Below are 20,754 nucleotides of genomic sequence, written 5' to 3'. Positions count from 1 at the left end.
AGGTTGATAAAACGTAAAGTTGAACATTACATCATTCGGTCTAGAAGTGACTCGAATAATAAATTCAAGGGTCTTGATAAGATTTTCGATTCAAGAGTATGAACGAAATCTAGAGACGATAAAGGACAAAATAGGGAATGATAACTTTGATGATCATACGATAGTTTAAATCTATCAAGGGAGTATATATGATTAAGACATATAACTTAAGAAAGAGTTAAAAGAGAAACTCACCTTGTATTATCAAGGTTCTAATGATCATAAATCATCATAGAACAAAACTAAACACACTACACTAAAGAAATTGTGTACGAAAATAGTTTTGTCAAGAAGGAGAATCCAATGGTTACCCTAGAACTGTGGGGGCAGATATTATTACATATCTGAACGGTACCCTATATGGAATAGTATTAGATTCCACCCAAGTTGACGAATAAGAGAAAATACTCTTGAAATGTGGGGGGACCCGAGAAGGAACCGAAAAGCCAATTATAAAGAAATAAAATGGCATATAGAACTACAAATTCTCCTGAAGATATAACGTCATAATGACGTGAAAAGAGGGAAATTATAGAGTACCTCGGAAACTTTGGTCAATAAGGTTTCATTGAGCTAAGAACTACGGTTATATTCACTAAGTTGTGACAAAAGTGAGAAATCAAGTTTGTGAATATAAGTGATGACGTGAATGTCTAATTCACTCAACAAATCTGGAAAAATACAAATGGAAAGAACTTCTCTTCCTAATCCTAAACTAAGTAACGAGATTCAACCGTGAATCATCTGTTCAAAAGAACACACAATACTAGTTAGGAATAAGAAAGTGTTTAAGAAGATATGATTCTTTTCCAGATTAAATCGTTACTCATGATTGATAATCTAAAGTGCAAGGTTAGACAGAGAATGGTAGAATAACCACTCAAAAACCATGATAAGCATAAATACTTGAATTTTAACAAATTCAAAAAATGAGTTATCAGAGTAACAAATAGTTCTTAGATATCTGAGCAGACTCGTATTAATTGGTTGTACATATCATAAAGGAAAATAAAGATATGTGGACAACACTCGAATCTCAGATACAAAAACAGTGGATATGACAACCCACTAAGGGCTACGATATCACAAAATCCTCAGAGGCAGACGTGCATAGCTGGATCAACAATGTAATCCTAAAGGCCTTGATGGAAACATTGTTTTGGAGAAAGCAAAGGAAGTAGGTGAACTTCCTGGAGGATATTTGTTTGTGATTGAAGCCAGTGCACGCAATAAACCTAAGTAGTTGTTGCATAGGCACTAATACGGTAAGTCTAGAGAATTCAAAATAAAATAGACTAGCACCGTAAAGCAATTGCTCTCAAGGAATGCATAAATTAAAATTATGCTCAATCCTAAGTTACCTGGCGGATCCGTAAAGAACAAGGGTGAACAAGAGAGTTGAAATTGCATCATCAAGGGGAATGTGGCAAAAACGCCTAAAGTAAATGAGTAAAGGCATGGTGAAACCCTACCTAGATGACTGGAGATCCCACGATCTAGGTTCAAAGGGCAACTGAAGCTATATCCTGACTCGACAGTAACACTGTAAGAGATTTCTATCTCTTACCCATTCCTAGGATGATAACAGTGTTGCCTGCATTGAGAGGCTAAGCATTAAGCTTTTAATGAATCCGAAAACTTAGAACTTGATTCTAACGTGAGGTATAGCAGGATACCTTATTACGGATAACCTATATGTGTGTGAATTGATGCCGGTTCCGTGAGAAGGTCGTCTAGGCCGACTTCTCTAAAGCACACATGAAATCGGGAATGTTCAGGGCCGAAATGAACACAACCGAGAACCTAAGTAAGTAAGGGATTAGCTGTGTGATAGCTATTTTGGATTACAATTCCCAGGACTCAGTTCAAGACGTAAAGTTCACTGCCGTCCTTGTAGACCTTGTAGTTATTCACTAGGAAAGGTTCAAAGTCGAAAGACTACCTTCTTCCGATGCAGCGAAGTTCCGCATATGAGCTCTTTTAGTGTCAGTATGTCAGTATAGTATGTTTGTATATAGTAAACCTCGAATTTTCATTCATGTGGGGGATTGTTGGAATCGGAGCCAATTTTGGCTCGACCCGACTCGTCAAATTCAGAAACCGAACGCGCCATTGCGTTCGTCTCGTCGAGCTCTTAAATTTAGAGCAAAGAATTACTCGAATCCGATTCCGGATGAATGAGAAATTCGAGTTTGAAGTTTGGGTGAAAAAACGGTTAAGTCAGGGTCTGAAACGTCAAACGGGACAAGTTAGATCAGGGGTCGTTTGAGCGAATACCACGCGCATCCAAATCTGTGGGCACATTTCGGTATTGATCTGACGGTGGGCGTTCCACCCGAGATTTTCACCCAGATCCGACGTCCCAGATTATAACCGACTTCAACAATCAGTTATACTTCCTGTTTGGTCCCTAATTCCGAACAGATATGTCTTTTAACCCAACAGACACTATGCATCCATTCAACTCCTATATAAACCAACCAAATCCACTCCAATTTTCAATCAATTCATTCAATTCTCTTCTTCTCTTCCCTTCTAACAATTAGAGGTTCTGGTTAGCCTAGAATATCTAATTAAAGAAGTATTTTCTAGAGGTTCTGGATAGACTAGAATATCTAGAAAAGGAAGAAAGAAGTTCTTCATAGGTCGTCTAGAACATCAATTCAATTCATTCTCTTCTTCTCTTCCCTTCTAACAATTAGAGGTTCTGGTTAGCCTAGAATATCTAATTAAAGAAGTATTTTCTAGAGGTTCTGGATAGACTAGAATATCTGGAAAAGGAAGAAAGAATTCTCGAGTGAAATCTGAATTTCCAAAGCATCTAGAAGATCATCCGCATCAGTCAAAGAGCTCATAATACTGACAAAGGTTCGCCCGCTTTCAGAATATAGAAGTACCATCTTAAAATTCTGAAAGGTTAGTCGTTGTATCCCGAAGGCATTCACCCTAACGTTTGGTACTGTTACGGGGGTGTAAAATGTCTTAAGGAAAGAGAATTTATTCTTGCCTCGACTACATTAAACACCTATCTCGGTTAGCCCGAAAGAAGGAATATTGACTTATCTTTATTCTTTAATAGTTTATCTCTCTATAAAGTTAGAGAAAGGAAACTCTGTCCGAATCAAGCCAAGACAGAGAGAAATCGACTTATCGATTAATAACCAGAGAACAACATAACTATGAAACAAGGTTGTCTAGTTTGATGACTCTGAGAAATCATCTTTTTTTTTGTTGAAATAACTCTGAGAAATCATCTTACCAAAAAAGATCACATCATGTGGCCTTAAAGAGAAAGAATTGTGAAGTACGACCAAAAACACGCTCTAGCTAGCAGTCGTCGATATTGTTCTCAAGCCGATTGATAAGTCATTTGGCTAGAGAGAATACAAGAATTATTTCTGTAAAAAAAAAACAATTGCCTCTTGAAAACATTATTAATACTTGTTAGTGGGGAGACTATTGTGTTTAGGTGTTAGACATTTCTTTAGTTATTATTTGGATTCTGTTTTGCGCTTTTGTATACCGCGTAAAATACTATGAAACTTCATCACATTATTATTAGAATTACAATACCATATATATTTCGTTTCGAACCTTATAGTTTGACATTTGCTTTATCCATAACCTTAGCCTTATTATATGACAAAGGGGGGAAAAGGTAAGACAAAAGGATAACACATTTGAGATACGCGCGTGTCGAATAAAAACACAAAAGTTTTAAGCATAGACATCAGGATTCTCGGCAAGATACTTCTCAACAAACTTGTATACTCCCATGGAACTCTCTTTCGCTGCTTTGCATTCATCTTCATTCAGCACAGCCTCGCCCTTAGGGTGATAAGTGGTTTTTGACTTGCAAATAGATCCTCCTCCAGGAGCAGCCACGAACTTGACCTCATTACTAACACATTCTACCTTGTCGCCAAAACCGTCGCATCCAATCACAGTGTACTTTACCTCCAAGTTGTCAGTATCTTTCGAGTCCAATCTGTTCTTCACATATTTCGCTGGACCTCCTGCATTTTCATTGAAAAACTAACTTAAAAATTCAAAACACATATAACTATATACATTTACAATTAACAAGTGTAAACTAACGATATACCGTCAACGAAGTTAACTTGTTGAACACTTCCGGGACCTCCATCTCCAGATAGAAACTCGACGTTTTTTACGGCGAATGGCATTATCTTAGGCATCAAATTATGAGCATCAACAAACAAGGCATGGAACATCCTATGTGGGGCGACAGGGCAAGGCAACTCCTCTTCGAAACAGATGACACCCATGCTTAATTAGTAAGTAAAATGAATAATTCAGAAAATAAACTGTTTCTTAATCAAGAAAGGAATTAAAGTTGAGTTTATTGTGAAGATGGTGAAAGTAATTAGTGGGTATTTATAGGTTCAGATTGAGATGGCTTTGGTATCAAAATGTCTTTTTTTATAGTACTATAATTTAATTTCCTAGGAGTACTCGATTGATTATGAGATGAAGAATTGAATTCTTAATTCCTGCTATTCTAACAACTACACTTTAAAGTTTGTTTGGGTGGGACCTAATTCTAGAAACCATGAAGAAAAACAAGATTTGGAGAAAAAGTAATAGGCGCGCACCACCAAAAATGTCAAACTCGAAGAATTCCTATAGTTGGTAGAAAAATTGTCGAAGTTCTGTGAGAAGTTCACTTTAGTAGACACATTATAATGTTAAAGCAGTTTGCTATATACACAGGTGATAGAACTATGTCCAAAACAATGACAGCATTAGTAACTTAGCAGCTGAGGCAGTTAGAATGTTAAATGTTGTTGATAAGCAGGCCAGGTCCATTGACGCTCCCGAAAGGTCAAAATATGGCTGCCTAAGGACACCGAAAAGTCCAAAGCCATCGTTGGTAGCCTGCTTATAGTCAAAAATGTGTGGAGCCTCTGCAATGGCATTGGGTCCAAGTCTCACTTCAGCTAAGGGCTGAACCTTCATTTAAGGTAACCATAGAATAATAATTCAACTCATTCTAAGGTAACTCTTTTAAAGACGATAGCTTGAGTGCTTATATGTAAATTAATAGAGATGGATTAACAAAATCTCGAAACAAATTATCAAATTGTGACACGGGCCTAACTGTCATTGGATGACCTTACTCTTGGATATGTGGTGGTATTTTATGCAAATTTGATGCTATTTGACTAATGGGAGTGGCGTACGCTGTCCTTTTAATAACAGTGATAGGATACCCAAAAATTTAGGCCGAAATTAGTCAGGAATGGGAAGCGGGCGATTGGGTCTATGACTCTATTCTCTTCCTCACTTGAAAACTAAGCATTACAAACAGGAAGTAAGTATCACGGATCATATATCCGACCCACATGGTCGGATCAACAACCCGGTCGAACACCCAAGTGAAGACCCATAGACTAAGTCAAATAACAAACTCAGATTTGTATCTTGTGTATCTTTGAATATCTTAGTATATCTTATCATAACATAAACTATAAATACTTGTAACCATAATACATTTTTGAATACAAGAGAAACATTTCTCACTTATCTCTTTCCCTCTTCTCCTCTACTCGGTTTCTCTCTTTCTCACCATTAACAGTAGATAGATCATTCGATCTATCTCTCTCTCTTTCGGTTTATTAAACTTCACATGGTATTAGAGCAACACTAAACTTTCATTTTTTTTAATGGCTTCATCTACGGATACCTCGATCACTCAAACCACATCTCCATTGTTCGATGTTCATCACTCCGATTCCCCGACGACCATACTTATCACCCCACTTCTCTCGGGTGATAACTATCCGTCATGGTCTCGAGCAATGAAAATGGCACTTCGTGCCAAAGATAAGTTTGCTTTTGTCGATGGGTCCATTCCTCGACCTACATCTCCAACCGAGTTACACTCATGGGATCGTTGTAATGATCTCGTAACTAGTTGGCTTCTCAACTCCGTTGATCCCGATATCCGCCAATCCATTTTATATGATGAAAGTGCGGCAGATATATGGCGTAATCTCCATGAACGTTTTCACCACACTAACGCTCCCAAGATTTTTCAGTTGAAACGTGCCATTTCGTCTATGAAACAAGACAACTCCGACGTATCTTCATACTTTACCAAGTTGAAATCAATCCAGGATTAACTTCAATCCTTAACTGCAGTCGAACCATGCATATGTGGCCATGGGAAAACGGTTCTTGATCGTCTTAACCAAGACCGTGCTATGGAGTTCTTGCAGGGCCTTAATGATAGATTCTCTGCAATCCGTAGTCAGGTCTTACTTATGGAGCCATTTCCCTCGATTTTGCGGATTCACAGCCTAATCAAACAGGAAGAAGTCCAGCAGAACTTGATGATTGATTCCTCTATTGGATCGGATGCTGCTGCCTTAGCCGTCTCTCACTTTGGTTCAACTAACACTACTCGTTTTGATAAGTCCTCGGATAGGTCTATTCGATCTGACCGTTCAGACCGATCAAGACCCAAACGTCCAAGACCATTTTGTGATCACTGCCAAGTTCATGGACACACGGAAACCACCTGTTACAAACTCCATGGATATCCACCTCGCCAACGAACAGCCCCTGTTGCTGCTACTGTCCAGCAGGTACCTGCCCCTAACGCGGCGCCTTTAGCCACTTCGATGACAGCTGAACAGTACGCCCACATCTGCAACTACTTGGCCCAGCAACGTCCGATGCCTACTGCCTCCTCTAAAGGCACCTCTGTGAGCTCACCAACAGTACCCACGACTGATCCAGTGGTCAACCTAACAGGTACTTCCTTTTCTCCTACCCCTTGGGTCATTGACTCAGGAGCATCTCGACACATTTGTTCCGATCTCACTTCGTTCTCTGCTTATTATATTGCTCCTCCCGATTTTTATGTTCGATTACCCGATGATACTCGTATACGAGTTTTACACATTGGTTCGGTAATTTTCAACAAATTCTTTTATCTCAATGATGTTCTTCACATCCCATCATTTAAGTTTAACTTAATCTCTGTTTCTCGTATCTCTCGTTCACTAAATTGTAATGTAACTTTCAATTACTTTTCTTGTGTCTTTCAGGACCTAGTGACGGGACAGAGGATTGGACGTGGTGATCCTCGAGAAGATCTCTACTTCCTTCGCACGGAGCCTTTAGTCGGTTTTTCTAATTTTTCTAGTAGTAGTGCTAGTTCGAACATATGGCATTGTCGTTTGGGCCATCTTAGTGTCTCTCGTTTTAAATTTTTAACTAGTAAATTTCCATGTATTCCGTTTGATTCAATGAATAAAGCTCCGTGTATGATTTGTCCTTTATCTAAGCAAACACGTCTACAATTTCCGACTAGTTCTTCAACGACTACTAAACCATTTGAACTACTACATGCCGACTTATGGGGGCCCTTCTCAATCCCATCTTTTTCGGGTTGCCGATATTTCTTAACTCTCGTGGATAACTTCTCTCGATGTACTTGGGTATTTTTCCTTTCATCAAAATCCGATACAAAAAATTACTTATCCAATTTCTCTACCTTTATAAAAACTCAATTTCATTCTAAGATATCAACTCTTAATATGGGAAAAGGTGATGTTGTTTTTCCTCTCATTCAAACCCTCTGATCCGATAACGGAACCGAATTTATGAATAAAGAAGTACAATCTTGGATCCAACATAATGGAATTATTCATCAACGCTCTTGTCCTTACACACCCCAACAAAATGGGGTGGTTGAAAGAAAACATCGCCATATATTGGAAGTGGCTAGATCTCTCCGACTACATGCTAACTTACCACTTGAATTTTGGGGTGAATGCGTCTTAACGGCCGTATACATTATTAACAAACTTCCCACACCTCTCCTTGATGGGATGTCACCTCACGAACGCCTACTTAGTTCTCCACCGTCTTTCTCACATTTTAAAGTCTTCGGTTGCTTATGTTTTGTTCACGATCCTCATCCAAAAACAAAACTCGATGCACGATCTTTACCCGGCATTTTCGTCGGATATCCTCACGGTCAAAAAGGATACAAAATATATTGCCTTTCTACCAAACGAATCATCGTCTCCCGCAATGTTATTTTCCACGAACATCACTTCCCGTTTGCGTCGGCTTTTCCATCTTCATCCTCACATACTACTGTACGCCCCTTTATTAATCTCGAAGATGACGGTTCTTATAAGCACCCTCCTGTTTCTATTCCAACAGTGAACCCCACTTCCCTGGAAAATCACACGCCTGCTATAGGCACCCCAAATCTGGATAACACCTCACACATGACCTCTCCTGTTTCGGGCTCCCCTGTAGGCACTCCCACCTTGCCTCCTGAATCAGACAGCACTAATCCTTCTCTACCCACCAAATCTACGTGTCCTGCTGCCACCTCATTGGACTCTCGGCCTCGGCGAGATCGCCGGCCACCATCTCATCTTAATGATTATGTGTGTACCGCCCTATCTCCTTCCGCTCCTTCTTCCAATAATGATATCGCTTATCCTCTTTCGAATTTCATTTCTTTTGATTCCTTTTCCGCTCCTCATCGTGTGTTTCTTACTTCAGTACTCACAACGATAGAACCTCGCAATTTCACTCAAGCTATGACCTCGCCTCATTGGCGCGAGGCCATGGCCAAAGAAGTTCAAGCCTTGGAATCTAACAACACTTGGACATTAGTCGATCTTCCTCCTGGAAAGAGACCCATTGGTTGTAAATGGGTCTACAAAATCAAACATAAATCCGACGGTTCAATCGAACGTTACAAAGCCCGTCTAGTGGCAAAGGGATATACTCAAATTGAAGGTTTGGATTATAATGACACCTTTGCTCCAGTTGCTAAACTAGTAACAGTTCGTGCTCTTCTCTCTATTGCCGCCATTAAAGGTTGGTCTTTACATCAATTAGATGTTAATAATGCTTTCCTACAAGGCGATTTAGATGAGGAAGTTTTTATGAAACCACCTCCCGGATTTTTGCTTAAGGGGGAGAATCGCGTATGTAAACTTAACAAATCACTCTATGGCCTCAAACAGGCTTCTCGCCAGTGGTTTTCTAAATTCTCTTCTGCCTTACTCACACGTGGGTTTGTTCAATCTCTTGCAGATTATTCCTTATTCACCTATTCCAAGGGTTCTATATCTCTTTACGTCTTAGTCTATGTTGACGACATTATCATAACGGGAACAGACACAAATGCTATTTCAAATCTAAAAATATTTCTTGATACTACGTTCTCCCTCAAGGACCTCGGGAAACTCCAATATTTTCTTGGAATTGAGGTCTCCCATTCCTCCAAAGGGATTTTTTTATGTCAAAGACGATACACCCTTGACATACTTGAAGACTCTGGATTAACGGCTGCCCGTCCTTCCGCCTTTCCAATGGAACAGAAATCTCGTCTAGGACCTGATCATGGAACTCCATTATCAGACCCCACAATTTATCGACGCTTAATTGGTCGTCTCATTTATCTCACGGTAACCCGTCCCGACATCACATATGCTGTTAATAACCTCAGCCAATTCATGCAATCTCCTCACAATACTCACCTTGAGGCCGCCCATAGAGTTCTCCGCTACCTAAAAGGCTCTTTAGGTCACGGTATTCTTCTTTCTTCTTCTAGCCCTCTTCACGTCACTGGTTACAGCGACTCTGATTGGGCTGGTTGTCCCACTTCTCGTCGTTCTACAACCGGTTATATCACTTTTTTAGGTTCTAGTCCACTCTCGTGGAAATCGAAGAAACAATCCACTGTTGCAAGATCTTCAGCCGAAGCTGAATATAGAGCTTTGGCCTCTCTTACATGCGAACTTCAATGGCTTAAATTTCTACTTCATGATCTTGGTTTGATCATTCATCTCCTATGTCCGTTTATTGTGACAATCGAGCTGCCCTACATATTGCCGACAATCCTGTTTTTCACGAACGCACGAAGCATATAGAAATCGATTGTCACCTGGTCCGTGAGAAGATCAAAACAAAGTTGATTGCTACCAATTTTACTCCTACAACGAAACAACTAGCTGATGTCTTCACCAAACCATTAGGTGCAGATGCCTTCAAGAAGATCATTAACAAGTTGGGAATTCTCTCCATTCCTGCTACAACTTGAGGGGGAGTATCACGGATCATATATCCGACCCACATGGTCGGATCAACAACCCGGTCTAACACCCAAGAGAAGACCCATAGACTAAGTCAAATAACAAACTCAGATTTGTATCTTGTGTATCTTTGAATATCTTAGTATATCTTATCATAACATAAACTATAAATACTTGTAACCATAATACATTTTTGAATACAAGAGAAACATTTTTCACTTATCTCTTTCCCTCTTCTCCTCTACTCGGTTTCTCTCTTTCTCACCATTAACAGTAGATAGATAATTCGATCTATCTCTCTCTCTTTCGGTTTATTAAACTTCACAGTAAGCGTTAAAGGCGCCTCGTGTAAGTGTTGAATACGCCTCTCAAGGCAATTTGAGGGGAAAAGTACGAAGAAATGGACAGTCTTCAACAAAAATAGGGGAAGTTTTTAACACTGCCCGAAGGAGAAAAGGCAGATCAACAAGAGTTGTGCATTTCTTATAGGCGAATTTGTATAGGGGGCGCGTTTTTAACACTCTCACCAACTTTTAGCAAGTCTCTCAGTGAGATACATAATAAGGATATATAGTTTCCCTTCTTGTATACTTGAGAGTTAGCTTAATCAAGATATGAGGGTTCAGAAGCCTACAATTATGATTCTATGCTACAAGCCTGGCAAATATCCAAAATCATTCGCTTAAGTCATTGGTTTCTTAGCCTGCATAGAGCCAGAATGGGCAACCCCTCCTGATTTTCCCGATCGAATTCTACGTTCAAATGATAGATACGCCTTCATTCAGCTAATCGTTGGGTAATAATTCAACTTATTCTAAAGTGGTGATTGATTGTTTTGATCTCATTCTCTTAGTTTGAATCTTTAGACTCAAAATCAGCTCAAATTAGTCAATTAGACAAGTTAGTCGAAACCAAACATTCTTAAATCAGAGTCAAACCAATTCAGACTTCGAGTCAGATTTCATATCTAACTTCGAAAAACGATAATTGGAATTGAATTATTGCAATATAATCCAAAATGCAATTGGATGACATTGATGTTGGGGTGAGTGGTGTTCTTTTATGCAAAACTTAGATTCTATCTGACGACATATGGGAGTGGGGGTTGTATGGGGGGGTCCTTTTGAATCCCATATGTAAGAGTGACCCTAGAATCTTGTAGTTGCATACACTTTTGATAAGGTTACAAAATTACCTTAACTCATCCAAAAAAAAAAAATCAGAAAGAAAAGAAGGTTAGCAGATATAGTTAAGTTGATCGTCAAAGGGTTAGTTGAACGCTTTACTTTTCTTTCATGTACTCATAATAAACTTTTGCGCATATAGCAGAGCCTTCGATGTGTATAGCATCTTGTCTATATTTCACCAAGTGATCTTTTAGGATTGATAGGTCATTGGTGAAATCATGATTTTCTATAGAGAATTCGTTAAAACGACACGACAGATATGAACGCGGAGAAAAGATAGTGCGTATGAAACCTCCAAAAGGGAATCATTGGAAGGCTAATCTATCAATGGTTTTCTATAGAGAATTAGTTAAAACGACACGACAAATATGAACGTGGAGAAAAGATAGTACTACGTATGAAACCTCGAAAAAGGGAATCATTGGACGGCTAATCTATGAATGGTTATGCTATGCACGTGCACGCGAACCATTGGGAATAAGAAAAGATGTTCAACGGACAGAGTTACCATAATATGACCGTATTAGTTGTTATCAAGCTTCTACCAATCCATAAAAGGAAAAACTAAAAGAAAAAGTGTAACCTATTTTTCACTAGTAGAATTATTGTGCATTGATTCTTTACTTGTTCTTCATTTCTTACAAGTAAGCAAGAGAAGGAAAGAAAGACATGGATATAGACCTCCATCCAAAGCTATTTTGGTTTTTGTTTACTTTTTGACTATCAAGGAGAAGGAATTTTTATCATGCTTTCACTTTTTAGCTAATTCCTTTCCCTTTCTTAGTTGGCTTTTGGATATTCTTATTCATATCTTCTCTACCCATTCATCCAAAGCATCTTTCCTCATTCATTCTCATCTTTCTTCTTTCTTGTCCAAACAAACCGACCTCTACGGATTAGCTATCTTTTACGCACCAATTATTTAGGGTTGGACCACAAAAACCTTTTTGTCATATCGAAAGACTAGTGTTAAACTGCACTAGCTAGAGCCGACTATAATCACTTTCTCTATAGCCGCGTGAATTGATGGAGAAGTGTACGTAACGCAATTTAAGTACGTAACGACTAAATAGTTCTTACTTGCTTAAAACGAACAAGTTATTGAGAGTTTTGGTTTCTTAGATGTCTCTGACTAAACAGATAATGTAGTGCGAACTTGCAACTCTAAGGTGGGCAGTGACAGCTTCCAGCAGTTAAGTTCTATAACGGGTAAGCTTACTATATACTATAATACACTAATCGGCATATGTCGTCCCATTGATTGGAGGTGTGGCTGGGGGAGCTTAGAGAACAAATTTGGCAAGAATTACTCGAAAAACTTTTGACCTCTAACAAAGAGAATCTCATATATGCACATAAAAACTGAAAATATTGAGAAACCATTCTTGTTATTACATGAACAAATTCAAGGGCTACTTCCCGATTGGCCCCAATGTTTGATCAACTCGCCTGTTTAACACCCGTATTTTGACTAGTAGCTCGTTTGACTCTCTAACTACCAAAGTTTTATTGAAAAACAATTTGTCGGGATAGGGTTTCCACGTTGTTCAGAGGAAGAACCTCCACGATTTTCTTGCTCATCCGAAAATATTAGTCACTCCACTTGTCTTCAAAGAAAGTCATTGATGATGGCAAGGGGAAATAAAAAGTGAATATCTGAAGTTAACAATTTACTACCGAAACACTTAGGAGTCAAACAGTCTATTAGTGAAAATAAAGGGGGCGAAAATATGACTTCATCAAATGTTGGAGTAATCATGAATTAACCAACATTACAATCTTGTTTTTTAGGCGAACATATCAATCTGATATTCTATTACCAATTGTCCAATCAACTCATTCTCTATCTCACTATTTCCTCCCTCTAAAAAGTAGATTCCTTCGATTGACCCACACCTTCCACCTATAAAATATTCCCAACCTTTCCCCTCTTAGGTACAACATAAATACCACCTTATGATTCTTCACTCATTCCTCAAAAACTCACATTCAAACAAGATCCCTCCCTCTCTCTTTTCCCCTGCCCATCTCTCTCTAATGGTTCCTGAATTAGAGGTATGTCTCTCCAAATAAACCACATACATCCATAATCCACCTACTTATAATACTTCTATTTTTTGTTCACTAAGCTCTATTTATTTATAATGCAAGATTAAACTTGCCTAATTAATATTGTTTCTTTGTTTTACAGAAACTTCAAGTCACCGAGCTATATGTCCGAATGGACTGTAATGGATGTGTGCAGAAGATCAAGAAGGCATTACATGGCGTTAATGGTAAATAAGAATCTAACTTTTCGTATCACATTTTCAGACTTTGGTAACAATTTCAAGAGATAATCTAAAAAGTGGTCTGATTTCTTTTTTCTTGCAGGTATATATGATTCCTCTATTGATTTCTCTCAACAAAAAGTAACAGTAAGAGGATGGATTGAACCAGAAAAAATCATCAGAGCTATTAAGAAGACGAAGAAGGTTGCCAGAATTTGTAGCCACAATGAATCGACTGACTCCACACCACAACCCACAGAACCACCACCACCTGAAGCTGCTCCACCCGGCGAAACTGAAACCGCCTCCCCAGCAGAACCTCCTCCTGCCGAAGCCACTCCACCAACAGAACCACCAAAGGAAGAAGAACCACCACCACCACCGGAAAACCAAACTTCCGAGTCACAACCACCACCACAAGAAAACCCACCGACAGAAAGCCCGAAAGAAGAAATACATGTTATACATCACCACCACTCAGGAGATGGATATGGTAACTTTTGGAATGATCAGAGGCATTGGAATAATTATCCTAGTGAACCAGAATTCAGATCAAACCAACAACCTACCTATATTACTAGTCACAGTTATAACACCCACAAACCTTCACCATACACATCAGAATACTACCGAAATACCCAGGAACCTCCACGATACACAAATTACACTAGTGTCGAACATCAACATCATGGTCGAGATTATCAGAATTATGAAGTTAATAATGGTGGGAGTAACATTACTTCGATGTTTAGTGACGAAAATCCTAATGCATGTCGAATAGTATAGAATGCAATAAGGAGGTTTTGTATGTAAAAGGCTCTCTTTCTTTTGCCGCTAAAAGAGAGACTTCTAAGGTGTAAAATTTAGTGTAACGTGTTTAAGATAGTAATAGTAGACTAGTAGTAATAATATGACTAATAAGCTTATGTCTTAAAGGATGGGAATGAAATACCTAGCTTGTTGGTGAAAGCAAAGGGCTTTATCATGTACTCTACTAATAAGATAAGGTAAATGCTTAAGTTCATTTCTTGTATAACCATGTTCATCTGCAATTAAGAGACAGAGAGAGAAACAGCCATACAGATAGATGGACAGAGAATGTAGATTGCAATTTATCGTTTACGAGTACAAAAATTTTAAGACTTACAAATAAAAATTATAAAACTTTAGGCATCTGTCAACAATATCGTATTTGAAAAAAAAAGATTCTACTTGATAAAGCAAAATTGGGTAATGAAAGAAGATGGACGAGAAAGAACTTCCATTCATACAGAGAGAACCGAACAACAGGAGAGCTCAAAAAGATTCAAGTTGTTGTACGAGACTGAAACTCCGCTATATCTTCTCTTCAAGCTTGGTATCAGTGAGAAAATCTGTTGTTGAGTAATGCTTTCTTGGATCGTGAGGCAAGAACGTCGGTACTGCATAATACATAATAAATTACGTTCCATTAGCAAATTTGTTGAACTTGTTATCATTATATAGAGTAAACTTATCATAAAATTAGGTGGGTTAACTAAAACATTATTGGAAGAGTCTAATATTTCATGGGCCAAGATTACAACAGAAAAATGCATGAGTTTATTTTGAACATTTGGTACACATGCAGACGGATATGGAACTATCATTCTGAGGACCAATAAAATAATAATCGGCCCACTTTTCGGCAGATGAAACCAGCAATGGAGGCAGAGATGTCTATAACCCGTGTAACAAATAGGTACCTCAATCTCCAACTTTGGGGTTCTCCGAATAGATGACAAGCCAGCAAAAATCTGAAACTAACTAGAGACGATGTAAAAATAGTTCAACTTCACAGAAAAACGACTACCTTCTTCAATGACGCTTTTAAGATTCATCATCACTGTCACTTTCAGATTCATCTTCTTCTCCATATACAACCTCATCTATGTCTTCATCCTCATCTTCACTTTCATCCGACTGTTCATTGTTTGATGTTGTTTGAGTTGGTTTCTGCCCAGCCTTGTCAATCTGTGAATGGTATAAATTAAATATGAGAATAGCGGTTCAAACAAGAATCATCCAACCTGACTGGGTAATTCGAACCTGTGCCATAAGAAGTTGCATCCGACCAGATAATTGAAGTAAGGGTTGAACAGCTAAACATTTGGATTCTGTTATCTGGCACGAGAAAAATAACTAGTAAGACGGACCCTTGGATATAATATAAAAACACCAGCTAGCTAGTAAGGACTCCTGTTTCACAAGGATGTATGCAAGGAAGAGTAGAAATCTGAAATATATAAAGAAATGACACAAAATTTGGGCGATTATATGGAGAATTCGACAACACTAATCAATGGGCGTTATACTGAACATACAAAAGTACCATTTTCAACAGTGAGTATGCATAAAATAGTTTGATTTATTATAAAAACTTACCTTGTACAAAGATTCGAGCAACTGGTTAGACGGTTCTTGAGATTTCACGTAGCTGCTGTGATTTACTAGTATACTAGAAATCCATGGAAGAACATGCTTTGCACAACCAGGCCTGTTCAAGACAGAAGGATTGGATTATCAACTCTTAAAACAATCATGCTAGAACTAGTTTGTGCATTGCTAGGTGCAGATTTTTAATTAATTTTATGCTAGATATGCAGATTGTACTAAAAGATAATCAGACACAACTGTTGGAGGAAAAAATTAGCAAACCTTGATTTCAACATTGCCACAAGAGATGTTAGCAACTTGTATGCATCGCGAGAGGGCAGAGATACAATAGTCGCCTTTATCTGGTTGAAAGATAACTAAAACTAGTAAATACGAAATACAAGAATCTATATGATGAATCAGGGATATGAAGAAACTAACCTTTTTTGGTGGGATATTAGCTTCAAATTTTTCATCTTTGAAAATGTCTTTAGGAGTCCACTTGTAAGTCCCTAAACCAGTATCATCTTGACTGCATAGAATTCCCATTTCTCTGAGCTTGCCCTCCATAGACACTGCAATAGTTTCATCCTCAATTTTTTCTTGGTCATCTGCAAAAAAAAAGCTTTATAGGGTGAGGGCCGGAACTTCATAATGCATATTATATATATACCTATACATATATATGACTACCTGGAGAAAAAATGCCTCAAGGAACGTCATGCACTAAAGATATGTTGAGACATGAGATTACCTTCGGTTTCCAAAATTTTGGCTGGCCTTCTGCTGTTGATCAAATCATCTGTCATTGCATTCTCAGGATCAGTACTTGAATCATGATGCTTTCTTTTCTTCTCCTGAAAATCTTGAACCTTCGGAATTGGAAGTGAGGCATCTTCCGCATTTGCACGATCTAGGGCAGTAACTGTTACAACAGTAAAGAACAACAGATTACCATCAATACTGTGCAGAAAAAATGATAAACATATTAGATTAGAACAACACATCCTTACGAAGCTTCGTAGATGAGAAATGAAAATGGATATAAAGGGTTTCGGCCCGTAAATAGACTTTACATTTTCGTATTATATAGTATGACAGTTTCTAATAGTGTCCAACTTTATATCCATCATTTGATACTTAAGATCTCTTAGAATATAAAAAAAAAGTCTGAAGGGCATGGTTAAAAGGTTATTAGAAGTAAACATGTGATTTCAATCAGGTCCCTCTCCATTATGACCTTCATATATTCATTAAAATCCATAGAGAGGGAATGGATCTAAGAAGCTATTGGTTGGGATTGAAGTACAAACCTCTAGTGCGTGAAACTTGTCCTTTCTGTGACTTGTCTGGCTGAGCCATTGGAAGTAAAACCCCATCCTGGGTGCTCTTTAATATAATATCCGTACCGTACTGAACTACAATTTTCTCAAATGATGGTTTTATAAGAGAACCATAAGCCGCAAAAACTTGTCCAGAACCAGGATTGACGACACCCTGTAATTCTGCAGCAAATATCATAGTTTGTGCACTCTTCTGATTCTTTGATACTGGAATCTCAGATGATAATGAGATTGTAGTTGGTTTGGCATTGCGTAATTCCTCAATATTTCTTCCAAACCAAAAATAACAAAGACCCGTTTCTGAAATAGCTAAAACGTACATTCCTACATCATCTGTTTCCTTACTCTCTATGCATTTACTGTCTAGAAAGATAGCAGGATGCTCCATTGAAAGAACACAACTAGCAGACTGCTTTTTTCCACCATCGACTTTCCAAACAGCAACATACTTTTCCCCAACAGCAGAAGAGAGGATGTATTTACCATCTCCACTGAAGCTCAAACACCGAACAGGGCCCTATTGAACAGCACAGAAATTAAATCAAATCAAGGAAGTGAGAAACAAAAACATTTCAGATGCCAGGAAATCCGAATGTTCCAGAGGAACAGGTATGGAAAATTTTAATTATAACGAACTGTAGGAAAAAAAAGGCGAACATAATATGGACAAAAGAAATTCTTGAAATGGTTCTCACTCACAGGATGGCCTGAAAATTTCTGAATTTTCCTATTATCTGAACAATTAAAAACCTTCAACTGAGCAGCTGCTGTTGCGAACATCTGTCCATCTAATATGGAGGAAAGATAATAGATTAGTAGCATAAACATCATTTAACAGTCAAGGGTTTTAATAATAAATAAAAATTAAACTTCCAAAAACAAAATAAGATAATGTTGTTGCAAAAGCTTAACAAACTCCAGCAACATGAGAATGACATCAAGCAGTTTTAATGCAACACTTTAACTAATGATTGTTCACCTACGACCTAAAAAGGGAAAAAAAACTCACTAGTAACGCTAGCAAAGAACAAGAATTTATTTATTTCGAGCGACAAGGAAATATGTGGGATGGCTGTCTAATACATAGTAGAAAGGTGGATTTTTAAGTCAACATTAAAACCGTCAAAATTCAACTATCAATCCAAAAGCAGAAAAACAGCATAGAAATGAACCATTAGTAACAAAAAATTAGTAAGAAAAGATAAATACCAGAAGAAATGATCATGGAGGAAATTGCCTTTGTAGAAGCTTTAAATTTCCCCAACAAACTACCTGTTGCAGGATCAATCTGGCAGATCATACCATCAATACCTGCGGTATATATGATTGAACTCTTTGTAGAATATGAGACGGCATTAACACCCCTGGCAATTACGAAAGGGTTAGTGGTTGTTAGACAAGCAAAGGCTATGTTACTACTAACTTCACCAGTTCAATGTATAAACCATTTCAGCTAATAGACAGTTTAGGTCCTTTAGGATTGAGTCCATCAAATAGTATATGATCTTCACGGGCTTATTCTACACAAAAGAAAAAAATCAGAGTTAGACTAAACTTACCCAGGATGGCAATCATTTGATCTCCATTTCAACTGACCAGCAGACACATCCAGAGCTAAGACATCACCCCCGCCTGTTCCTAACACTAGCAACGAACACCCAACCTTTTTTTTCTTCTGAAAGAAATAATATATTGGATTCCACTAATTTAGTGCATAAACAGATAGGAACAACCATAATTCTAGAAATAAAAAACTGAAAATAAACTCAGATACAAGCTCATAATAGTTTCTTAATCCTCAAATGAAAGAGAGTATAATATAAACCTTTGTCTCCAAAGTTAACCATTTCATGCATGTATAATCAAGCGAAAGATGCCCACTTCCTGATTTTTTATAAAAGCCTGTGCCATCATCAGTAGACGTAATGTCCGCAAATTGAGTTTGGAATTGACCCTTCACAGTATCCCAAACCTAAAAAACAGCACAACCCAAAACATATAGTCTCAAATAACGAAAATATGGTACATCCAATTCATGTTTTCTTCTCAACCAAAATGGCAACATAACAAAATTGCTTAACTTGTTATTTTACTGTAAAATCATCCATAATTAAAATTCAAAAACTAAAACAACTAAGCCAATTGATTCTTGTAAATGCATGATTATATAGAAATATAGCTTTGCAAGGTTCAAGCTCAAAATGATATCAATGTTAGTACATTAGTTTATTTGATTCTGAGTTTCAGAATTTCTGAACTTTACCTTAATTCGACCATCACCCGAACTGATAGCGAAGAAGTCCGAAGAAGGACTAAATGATGTTAAAAGATCTTTGATATTTGGTGAGCCCATAACCCTATAAAAACAGATTTATAACCTCAATTAAGTATTACCCACTAAAACTTCACAAAATTAAGTAAGAACTACACGTATTAATCTATATTAAACCGGCTAATTAAAACAAAATTAAGAAATTTACCCCCAAAACAAACAAATAACTTAAGTGTTTAGTAACAATCAAGCAGAAACAGAAAAAAATATCAAATTTATATATGGTAAAACATACAAAAATAAGAAACCCTAGAGAGATAAACTACAAAATCTAGCTAAAAGAAAAGAGGGGAACTTCAAATAGTGTTCTTCACAAACCTGAAACTTTAATTCCTGGTGCCAGAAATTAACAAGTACTAAGAGTTTTTTTTGCAGGTAGAGACGGGAGAAAAGAAAGAAAATGTTTTAGTTTGTAGATGTAAAAATGGGGAGGGTGATTGATTCAGAAAATTAGTGAGAATAGAGATTGAGGAGGAGGAGGAGCTCCTTTTGGATTTTTTTCTAAAACCCTAGAAGAACAAAACCCTTCTGATTGCAATGCCTTTTTGGGCGACGCCTTAGAGTTACTTGGACGGGTCGGGTTTCCTTGACTAACCCCAATCCAAAGTTAGAGAGGGTGTTAGATCGACCCAATACGCCGAATAGAACATTAATGGGGAAGCTATAAAGGCGCCTCCCGTATGTGTTATTTGTGCCCCCGCACCTCTTTCTTTTTTTTAATATGGACTACGACTTACGTTATTCATTACATGACATTGATATATTATCAAGTTGTGTTAAGCACGATAACCACCGAAATTAAATTACGAAGGGAGAGGCTTGAAGCCCAACAACATATAAAAGAGGCATAAAGCCCGACAAACTTATTATTTATACCTTTAATAACTCAAATTCAATAACCATATTTCAATCTCAATTTTGTTACAAGAGTCGTTTCAAGATCCACTTTACTTAATTCAGATGTGCTGAGTTGAAATCAGTGGACTCGGACCGAATTGTATTACAAAATTCGGCTCAAAGTCTACCAAATTCAACACCAACGTTTTAAAGTTAGACTTGGTGCACTTTAACCTATTTTGAGAGTAGACAATTTTA

The 20,754-nt window shown here is 37.7% G+C and overlaps 4 protein-coding genes across 4 annotated transcripts; 2 read left to right on the top strand and 2 right to left on the bottom strand.

Moving 5' to 3' along the window:
- Window positions 1-3,574: 3,574 nt before the first annotated feature.
- LOC147559513 (major allergen Pru ar 1-like) lies at window positions 3,575-4,425 on the bottom strand. The gene is made up of 2 exons (XM_086661405.1): window positions 4,145-4,425; window positions 3,575-4,055 (listed from the first exon to the last, which is right to left on the bottom strand). The coding sequence occupies exons 1-2, from the start codon at window positions 4,326-4,328 to the stop codon at window positions 3,757-3,759; spliced, it is 483 nt and encodes a 160-aa protein (XP_086517531.1). The 5' UTR covers window positions 4,329-4,425; the 3' UTR covers window positions 3,575-3,756.
- A 1,442-nt stretch (window positions 4,426-5,867) lies between these two features.
- LOC147559512 (uncharacterized) lies at window positions 5,868-7,150 on the top strand. The gene is made up of 3 exons (XM_086659182.1): window positions 5,868-6,051; window positions 6,205-6,951; window positions 7,116-7,150. The coding sequence occupies exons 1-3, from the start codon at window positions 5,868-5,870 to the stop codon at window positions 7,148-7,150; spliced, it is 966 nt and encodes a 321-aa protein (XP_086515308.1).
- A 6,109-nt stretch (window positions 7,151-13,259) lies between these two features.
- On the top strand, window positions 13,260-14,614 carry LOC147559511 (uncharacterized). Its single transcript, XM_086661412.1, has 3 exons — window positions 13,260-13,375; window positions 13,512-13,596; window positions 13,694-14,614. The coding sequence occupies exons 1-3, from the start codon at window positions 13,277-13,279 to the stop codon at window positions 14,374-14,376; spliced, it is 867 nt and encodes a 288-aa protein (XP_086517538.1). The 5' UTR covers window positions 13,260-13,276; the 3' UTR covers window positions 14,377-14,614.
- Window positions 14,615-14,678: 64 nt separating this feature from the next.
- LOC147559510 (transducin family protein / WD-40 repeat family protein) lies at window positions 14,679-20,298 on the bottom strand. Its single transcript, XM_086661410.1, has 14 exons — window positions 19,978-20,298; window positions 19,591-19,684; window positions 19,153-19,299; window positions 18,887-19,002; window positions 18,537-18,691; window positions 18,027-18,115; window positions 17,298-17,844; window positions 16,739-16,909; window positions 16,426-16,595; window positions 16,267-16,346; window positions 15,994-16,105; window positions 15,658-15,732; window positions 15,422-15,582; window positions 14,679-15,011 (listed from the first exon to the last, which is right to left on the bottom strand). The coding sequence occupies exons 2-13, from the start codon at window positions 19,678-19,680 to the stop codon at window positions 15,439-15,441; spliced, it is 1,896 nt and encodes a 631-aa protein (XP_086517536.1). The 5' UTR covers window positions 19,681-19,684; window positions 19,978-20,298; the 3' UTR covers window positions 14,679-15,011; window positions 15,422-15,438.
- Between the last annotated feature and the right edge of the window lie 456 nt (window positions 20,299-20,754).

Source organism: Eschscholzia californica, unplaced genomic scaffold, assembly GCF_041429995.1.
Source record: "Eschscholzia californica isolate CP2 unplaced genomic scaffold, dmEscCali1.0.p SCAF_2, whole genome shotgun sequence".
NCBI classification, from domain to species: Eukaryota; Viridiplantae; Streptophyta; class Magnoliopsida; order Ranunculales; family Papaveraceae; genus Eschscholzia; species Eschscholzia californica.
Note: the sequence above shows the minus strand (reverse complement) of the source record. Positions and strands in the feature narration are given on the sequence as shown.